At 40.3% G+C, this 9,462-nt stretch overlaps 1 protein-coding gene across 1 annotated transcript; it reads right to left on the reverse strand.

The window, feature by feature from the left end:
• Positions 1 to 3,410: 3,410 nt before the first annotated feature.
• On the reverse strand, positions 3,411 to 8,257 carry LOC135552942 (alpha-2-antiplasmin-like). The gene is made up of 9 exons (XM_064984898.1): positions 8,100 to 8,257; positions 7,157 to 7,230; positions 6,992 to 7,066; positions 6,593 to 6,899; positions 6,037 to 6,180; positions 5,081 to 5,269; positions 4,816 to 4,958; positions 4,327 to 4,531; positions 3,411 to 4,086 (listed from the first exon to the last, which is right to left on the reverse strand). Exons 2-9 carry the CDS (start codon positions 7,217 to 7,219, stop codon positions 3,722 to 3,724), a joined length of 1,491 nt encoding a protein of 496 aa, XP_064840970.1. The 5' UTR covers positions 7,220 to 7,230; positions 8,100 to 8,257; the 3' UTR covers positions 3,411 to 3,721.
• Between the last annotated feature and the right edge of the window lie 1,205 nt (positions 8,258 to 9,462).

Genomic DNA, 9,462 nt, shown 5'->3' on the forward strand with positions numbered 1-9,462 from the left:
CACGAACAAAAATATGGGAGATAGACAGACAGAGAAACAGAGAGAGAGAGAGAGAGAGAGAGAGAGAGAGGAGGCTTAAGCTAGGTTTAATGGTGGTGGGATCCTGAATACCTCTACTACAACGTTTTCAATATCACATCAATTAAGATTAATGACGGATTTTGTTTCTCTCTGAGAGAATAAACAACGATAACAATTATGTAAGTAAACTATGACCAGTTATCTCAATATTTATTATGTAATTAAATTGAACATTTGTTTATAGCTTTTGATTACAGCTTTTTCAAATGGAACTGATAACTCAAATTCTGACAGAGAAATTAGACCCTTTACTAGCTGTACACCTCATAGATAACAACACATTTACTTACCTAAAACGAATCATGTTTGCAATTGTACATGATTAGCCAAGAAGTGTAATGGTGTTCTGTGACCATTCACTGTGTAGTCCTCTGGGCCTGCACAGACAGCAGAAATCAGTCGTCGAAAAAGTCATCTCTTGTCATACTTGAGTAAAAGTAAAGATTTCTAAATAGAAAACGACTGAAATAAAAGTGAAAGTCATCCAGCTGAAATACCACTTGAGTAAAAGTATTTGTTTATATACAGTACCAGTCAAAAGTTTGGACACACCTGCTCATTCAAGGGTTTTTCTTTATTTTGACTGTTTTCTACATTGTAGAATAAAATAACACCTATGGAATCATAACAAGTCCGTATTATGGCAAGAACATCTCAAATAAGCAACGAGAAACAACAGTCCATCATTACTTTAAGAAGGTCAGTCAATTCGGAATATTTCAATAACTTTTAAAGTTTCTTCAAGTGCAGTCACAAAAACCATCAAGCGCTATGATGAAACTGTCTCTCATGAGGACCGCCACAGGAAAGGAAGACCCAGAGTTACCTCTGCTGCAGAGGATATGTTCATTAGAGTTACCAGCCTCAGAAAATGCAGCCTAAATAAGAAGAAGAAGAATCAGGCCTTCGTGGTCGAATTGCTGCAAAGACACCAATACTAAAGGCCTACAATAATAAAAATAGACTTACTTGGGCCAAGAAACACAAGCAATGGACCGGTGGAAATTTCTCATTTGATCCGTCCAAATTTGAGATTTTTGGTTCCAACCGCCGTGTCTTTGTGAGAAGCAGAGTAGGTGAACTGATGATATCTGCATGTGTGGTTCCCATCGAGAAGCATGGAGGAGGAGGAGGTGTGATGGTGCTTTTCTGGTGATTTATTTAGAATTTAAGGCATACTTAATCAGCTTGGCTAACACAGCATTGTGCAGCCATACGCCATCCCATCTGGTTTTACGCTTAGTGGAACTATCATTTGCTTTCAACAGAACAATGACCCAAAACACACCTCAAGGCTGTGTAAGGGATATTTAACCAAGAAGGAGAGTGATGGAGTGCTGCATCAGATGACCTGACCTCCACAATCAGCCGACCTCAACCCAATTGAGGTGATTTGGGATGAGTTGGACCGCAGAGTGAAAGAAAAGCAACCAACAAGTGCTCAGCATTTGTGGGAACTCCTTCAAGACTGTTGGAAAATTACTCCAGGTGACTACCTCATGAAGCTGGTTGAGAGAATGCCAAGAGAGTGCAAAGTTGTCATCAAGGCAATGGGTGGCTACTTTAAAGAATCTCAAATATAAAATATATTTTGATTTATTTAACACTTTTTTCGTTACTCAACTCAGCAAAAAAAGAAATGTCCCTTTTTCAGGACCCTGTCTTTCAAGGATAATCTAAATTACTTCTCAGATCTTTATTGTAAATGGTTTAAACACTGTTTCCCATGCTTGTTCAATGAACCATAAACAATGAATGAACAAGCACCTGTGGAACGGTCATTAAGAAACTAACAGCTTACAGACAATAGGCAATTAAGGTCACAGTTATTAAAACTTAGGACACTAAAGAGGCCTTTCTACTGACTCTGAAAAACACCAAAAGAAAGATTCCCAGGGTCCCTGCTCATATGTGTGAACGTGCCTTAGGCATCCTGCAAGGAGGCATGAGGACTGCAGATGTGGCCAGAGCAATAAATTGCAATGTCCGTACTGTGAGACGCCTAAGACAGCGCTACAGGGAGGCAGGACGGACAGCTGATTGTCGTTGCAGTGGCAGACCACTTGTAACAACACCTGCACAGAACCAGTACATCCGAACATCACACCTGCGGGACAGGTACAGGATGGCAACAGCAACTGCCCGAGTTACACCAGGAACGCACAATCCCTCCATCAGAGCTCAGACTGCTCGCAATAGGCTGAGAGAGGCTGGTATGAGGGCTTGCAGGGATGTAGTAAGGCAGGTCCTCACCAGACATCACCGGCAACAACGTCGCCTATGGGCACAAACCCACCGTCGCTGGACCAGACAGGACTGGAAAAAAGTGCTCTTCATTTACGAGTCGCGGTTTTGTCTCACCAGCTTTTCTTTCAAAAACAAGGACATTTCTAAGTGACCCCAAACTTTTGAATGGTAGTGTATAGATTTTTTTTTCTCACAAAATCCATCATAGTGGACTTTATGAGTTTGCGGCAAATTTGTTCCTTGTGAGTTATATGACTTTAGTTCACATAGGGGGCAAGAGCAGACCTTTCAAAGTGAACATTTTTAATTGCTTGTTATAGCACCACCATGGGCCCTTGGGTCTTTACCATGTTGCTAAAGTGCACAATCCTGGGCCTTTAGATCACACAGGTATTGGCATTTTTTTCACCATAATGCGTCACTGCTTTAACCCATTGCAATAATGAACTGGAACAAATACAGTAGAGTTTCTCCAGCTTTGCTGCTGTTGAATCCCTAATTATGCATATTTGTTTCCCACCATATATAATCCATAGAATCCCAGGTCCTTACTAACCCTGAGCTGAATCTCAAATAGATCTTATATCGCCACCTCGTGGGTTTTTTGAATAGCTGCAGTTCAGTGATCCTTTGGTCATTTGTTTGCCTACCTGGATTTGTGTGGCATGATTTGTATTCTGAAAATTCCAGATTTTAACAGTAAATATAAGGGAAAAAGCTCTTTGCAATGTTTTGTGAGGACTATTGTGTAGGTTTATGTATGCTAAGTAACAGGTTACAATGGCATCTTTATTGTGCCCTGGCTGAGAGCTTGACCGAAGAAACAGAAGCGCAGGACAGAGAAAGCTTGACATGAATTGACCGTTTTTGTTAAACCCATTTGTTAGTTTCTTTTAATCTAGACATAAAACAGCACTGCAGAGTTGACCTAAAGCATTGATAGGGCATCTTTGTTATTCATAAATTATGCACAAAATAAAATGTAAAATATAGGGCCAAAATGTCTAAAACACCAAATAATCTCACAGGATTTAGACATGTTTAATGTCTCATCAAGTAGCATAATAAATCCGGACACAATATTGCATTTTCATGATACATTTAATCCAAAACATCAGATAGAAATACTAGTATTTTTAATCAGCAGTAAACTTCATTAGATAATGTGGGGCACCTCAGTGTGTTGTGTATTTAAAATAAAATAAAAACAACCGTTGCTTGTTTATATTTGACACACTTAGAACAATTGTTGCATTTCAACCAGCTGACCATTGGACTGTGGTCATGCATTGGAGTTGCTCATCTGGATTTGCTTCCTCTCTGACAGACAGCAGTGCAGTTCAAGGTCAATAGATAATGGTCTCAATCTCCCCACAGTGAATGAGGCTTCGGCTTACTTGGGTGGCCCACCAAAAGAGTGATGATAATGCTTGTCATTCTTGTCATCAATGGGGAACCGTACTTTATCTAGGTTGGCAGACCCTCCACTACTCTGCATAGCAGAAGCACTAGGGTTAGGGTTGGTGATGACGCCCAGGAAGATTGGTGCTTGTGTCTTATCATCCATGAGGGCAAAGAAGAAGGGCTGGTTGAGAGTAAAAGAGGGGTTGGACCGTGAGATGACCAGGCTGGTAGCTGCAGCAGCCTCTGCTCCCTCCTCAGTGATCTCCATACTGGACTTGTGCTGCACACTGGACACCAGCAGAGGGCCCTCAGCTATGGCTGCCAGGTTGGGACTAGAAAACAACTCCCCCATACCTGAGAATAGAACAAATCACACACTTAGGTATGAGAAAGAGTGGCAGTTCTAATGTTTTCAAAAGACTTACAGCTTCTGGCAGTCATTTCAATTAGCGTAGAAAAATAACATGGAACAATTGTTTTAAATCTTTATCTCTCCTTCCCTTGTGCTTCAAGCCTTATTATCTGAGAATGTCTTCACCAATATAATCACTTCACATATTAATCTATGCTGCTGATGGATCTTCCACTACTTACCAATGTTGGTCAGAGCCTCCTGCAGGTCCTGGCTGTAGTCCAGTTTGAATTTGGGCAGCTTAACCTGCATGGGTCTCTCTCTGGGCAGGCGATTGTACAGGTCAGAGATGTTGAGCTTTGCTGCGAGGGCTGATACGTTCACCTGGCCATTCATGGGCATCACTATCAGCAGGCTCATCTGATTGTTGAAGGGGAAGCGAGCCACCTGCACATGAAGACAAGGAGAATGATGAGAAATAGAAGGTAATTTAGTGCAACAATTTTTGTGCCTCAGGAAAGTAGGAAGGTGAATAGAGAAATTAAAGGAGAGAAATGACAAAAGAAGACAATATGTCCAAAAAAAGGAGACAAATATCATTTGAGAGTCATATCTGAAATATAATATAACAGTATACAGGTACAGTATAAACTACATGTAGAGAAGTGATGGATGGTAAAATTATGAAAAACATAAACTGTCAAGTGGACAAAAGGGATTGAGAGTCTTACCTGAGCTTCCAGATCATTATCAATGAGCAGACTTAAGGGGTATTTGGGCCCCATCATCATGTCAACATTGACCATGTGCTTGTCGTCAATGTAGAAGACATCTTTGGAGGTAAATCGTGGGTCAAAGCGAGCCTTCCATTCTCCTATGTAGGCCAATGGGTGATTATGGAGATATTAGGGGGAAAAAACATTTAAGGACAGACAGACTGATAATGCATGGCAGGAAATAGTATCTATCTACTAAATTCACAATTCTATGACAAACCTTTGAAATGGACAGCATTGATGAGCATGAGAAGCAGATTGGGCGGCAGACTGGTCAGGAAGTCGGTCACTTTTCCATTTGTGGCCCTCTCTACCCACTCATTGACCTCAGCCAGCCCTTCCAAGGTCACTGGCTCTGAGTCATATACATCCTGAGACTGATGAATAAACTCTGGTTTGGGCTCAAACCCTGAAACAGACATCAAAAGACTCAGACAAAATCCTAATGTTATCGTGAAGTCATAAAGTCAGTAACACATCAGTACTTTCTTATTTAAATCTGTCCATTTAGAGTATTGTTTCATTCAATGTCACTTGTTTGAACTTCTGAACACTCAATCATAACATGTGTCTATTGTCATTAGCTTCCTTCCATTTCCAGGTCCGTTTCCTTTATGTTCCATCAACTTCCTAACCCTCTTACTCAAGTAACCAGTGAAGAGTTGGGGTCAATACCATTTCAACTCCCTTTCCTGCAGTCAAATGACCAAATTGCCCTCTAGTGTCCTGTTGGGTGGAATGTTATTCATAATTTCATAATTAATAAACATGATTTTAAACGTTGAAAATCCAATGTTTCTTTGTCAAATGGTTTTGTTATATTTCAGTCTTCTGTGATGTATATAAAGTGTAATATTGGGATGTCAACTCAAAATTCACTACATTTCAACTCTATATCTGACATGGTACCGGTGTCTTCTTTCTTTTAAGCCCATAAATGTGTGTGAGGTGGATACTTTTGTTTCAAAGTAGATGTGTTTAAGACTACCTAGAAACACTGTGTGACCCTGATTTAGCCCACTGCAGTAAAAGGTTAAGAAAATAAACAAATTCCAATTCCAATGGTTCCTCTATGAAAAGCATTGAAGACAATTGGAAATGGAAATTCAGTATACTTCATGAACTAACTGGAACTGAAATGGAATTGACCCCAACCCTGAGGTAGAAAGCACTGACCTGGTTGTAGGTAGAGGCGTGCAGCCACTTGCAGGTCGCTCTTGCGGAGGCGTTCCAGGAAGTAGTGTAGAGACATGTGGTAGCAGGGCAGAGTGTCTCCATGGAGATGGAGCATGAGCAGCTCCTCTGTCTCATTCATGGCTCCTAAGATACATACATAGAAATGATGATGATGATGCAACATGCTGCAGCTTATTGATAGTGTTATTGATTATTGGACTGCAACGTTGAGTGAACTAACACACAGGCATTTAGCTGCACATTTATTCCTGCTGTTATCTGTACACGTGACAAATAAAATTTGATTTGAGCTCTTAACATTTACAACAAACAAGTACCTATTCAATTAGGTTATGTTGAGTCTAAACGTGTCCTATGGTCAAAAGTAGGGCACTATATAGGGAATAGGGTGCTATATGGGACATAGGCTAAGAGGCTGTGATGCTGGTACTGTAAACCATGCCAAGTACAGTTGATACTGAAAGAGTATAGACACCTACATTCCTAAAAAGTTTTAATCACTCCTAAAAAACACCAAAAACTGAACATGTCATACCCAGAGCCAGCTGGGAGAGTGCCAGGGATATGCTGAGGGGGGATATAATGACATTGGGCTGCTCAGGTCCTGTCTTCATCTGGCCTAAAAGCTTCATGCCCAGCCTCTGGATGGCACCAGCTAAGGCCTGCCTGGATTTTGGCCTGCGAGCCTGGGCCCTACAACCCCCATCCTGCCCCTGATTATCCTCCTCAGATGAGCCCCCGCCCAGGGCACTGGCCGTCACGAGGGGATGCGTGATGCTCGTATATGAGGTGGGACTTGTGTTTTGAGGCTCCTGTGTACTGGGGGCAGAAGTCCCTGATTCCTGGAAAAGTGGATTGTGTGGAGTTAAGAGAATGTAGAGTAAAAAGGCACGTGGAGGGTATGCGAGCTGTGTATTCTGCTTTGGCAACAGACCTCTTTAGGGTGGCTGGGCATCAATGGGATGAGAGGGACCAGAGGGATTGGAGCATCATTTGACACTTCTCCATTCTGCTTGAAGGGAAAAACAGGGATATGAGAATGCTGCACATCATTCAGAAAAAGCACGATTGATGTTGATGATTAGTTTCAGTGCTTTACAGTTAGTCCTTGTCTGCAGACACAGAACAACAGGAGTGATAGTAGACGAAGGTCCATGTCCATGAACAGCCAGCCTGAAACAACAGAGGGTAACAAGCTATTACTCAATGAGACTGGCCCACTCAATTCCTGTCAATGGAATGAATGACAGGTGAAGGACGACAGGAAACTGACATTTAGGCTCGATAATCCAGTCTTTCGCAATGACAAACACAAAACAGTTCTATCAACTTCTTTAGCATGGTACAGCAGTGTATCTCATTTGAAAATAGAAAACATTACAAAACAGACTTTTCCCTGGAAGAAAACATGTATGTACTGAGGTATATCATACAAAACATTCTCAACAGTATAGTTTTTTATTTTTTTACTTAATTTGTGAGGCATATTTAGAAGTCTATAATCCCATCTCTCCCTCTAGCCTCCCTCTCTGTATGGCAACTACATTCTTCATTTAAAAATAACACCTGAAAGATGGTGACCAGGTTTAACCAACAGACCAACAGTTTAACATTTTGGGCTCTCTTGCTCTGGTAAATCTGGTTAGCAAGACCACCAGCTAGCTATACTATCTGTATCTACATAATGGCAAGCCTTGCCACAAGTACACATTGAGAGGAAACATTTTAATATTTTATAACCAGGGACATTAACCACTTGCTATTTCTTCATAATAGACCAAAACCAAGAAAACAACATTCAAAAAACAGTTTGTAATTAAATGGAAAGTTTGGTGACATTTGGTTTAAATGAACACACATAATCAAAGGGCAACCTCAAGTGTTATACTATTACTATAATGATAACTATATGTTACTATTAGGCCTCTACCACTATTACACTGAGGCAAAGGTTTAGCTGGAACCTGATGACTTGTATAAATGAAAGTGTAAGTCAATGAAATCATAAGCCATGTCATAAATTCCCAAATGTTCGTTCTTACCTTGACAAAATGAAGATGGGAAACCTGCTATCCTGTCCAAAGAGACACACACACACACTGAATGTGTAATAGCACAATTCTTCCTTTGCAAAAGACTGGGAGTTGCTCTGCAGACTGTTAAATTTCAACTTTTATTGATCTGTGCTTCATATATGTCACTACTTGTTTGTAAATGTAAATATTGAGGCCGATTCAGGGGTCAAACAGTGAGCCTGACAGAGCCTGAAAGTTGAAGCAACTCCAAACCTGGTATGAAGCAACTCCAAATCTGACAAAATTGGCATTAGACTGATTGGATGGGTAGAAAGTGAACGTAGCTACACTGCATAACAGACAAAACGTTTTACCACTCAACATCAAACAGTAGGTGGTATCTACCAGATCACATGACTGCAGCTGAGCTGACAGACATTTCTCTAAAAAACATCAGTAGTGGACTTTATCCAATAAGAACCCTAAATACTGCGCACTATGAGTTGCTTGCAACAGAGAGGAGAATAAGAGAGGAGTATTTGGTGAGGACTGACATTATACAAACATTTCTGACTCATGTAAAAACCTGAAACAAGCACATTGTGTAGGTAATATTTTATTAAACCTGTTAAATAAAATGAGTACTTCTCTCATCAAAATGTTGTAATGGACATCAGTTTGGCCAGTTCTGATTATCAAGGTGTTACTTAATTCCTTTTGAAAACAAAGTACATTTTAGATTATTAGACAATACAAAAGTCACAGGAACCATTACAGAAATCATAGGAGCCTCGTGGGAACATGGTGACCCTTGTGGCCTGTTAAACAACTGGATGAACCAAGGTTGACCTTTCTCTTCAAAAAAGACGGTATGATTGTGTTGAGGTCATGTATGGTAATGCACATCATAAAAGTGCAGAGGAGCACAGACACCCTTGGGAGCAGAGTAGACTGTCTTAAAGATTGACTGTGAACAGGAGTGAAAACTGGATAACAAGGTACATACACTGGCTTTTTCTTGCCATTCTTTTTCTTACATATAAGGCATAGTTATTACAATACAAAAGTCAATTGGGTCTTGGCTTGGATTCTTTGTTCCTATGCCAGTTGATGTTATGGACAAATTAGAGTCCAAACACATTGCTTGCTTAATATCTGAGTGTGTTTCTTCATGATACATTACATAAAAATAACCTTTCTTTAATTATGCCTACAAACTGATTATTTCTAAATCGGCAACGATGGTTCAGAATTATTCAAAAGAAATGTTAACAACGCTAATATTAAACCATTAAATTGTAAAATAATATTAAAATGTGATCGAGAATAGCTTGATAAATGGCACTCCTTATTGTGCAGTAGGATTTGACCATGTGACCTTGGCACACAG

This window comes from Oncorhynchus masou, chromosome 13 (assembly GCF_036934945.1).
Source record: "Oncorhynchus masou masou isolate Uvic2021 chromosome 13, UVic_Omas_1.1, whole genome shotgun sequence".
Lineage (NCBI taxonomy): Eukaryota > Metazoa > Chordata > Actinopteri > Salmoniformes > Salmonidae > Oncorhynchus > Oncorhynchus masou.

What these genes read in the sequence shown, in the direction of transcription:
- LOC135552942 (XM_064984898.1), bottom strand. Translation starts at nt 7,219, where the DNA reads ATGGACATGGACCTTCGTCTACTATCACTCCTGTTGTTCTGTGTCTGC. An exon ending in TGCCCAGCCACCCTAAAGAG is followed by an intron (nt 6,900 to 6,991) that starts GTCTGTTGCCAA and finishes CCACTTTTCCAG; the next exon opens with GAATCAGGGACTTCTGCCCC. An exon ending in ACTCTCCCAGCTGGCTCTGG is followed by an intron (nt 6,181 to 6,592) that starts GTATGACATGTT and finishes TATGTATCTTAG; the next exon opens with GAGCCATGAATGAGACAGAG.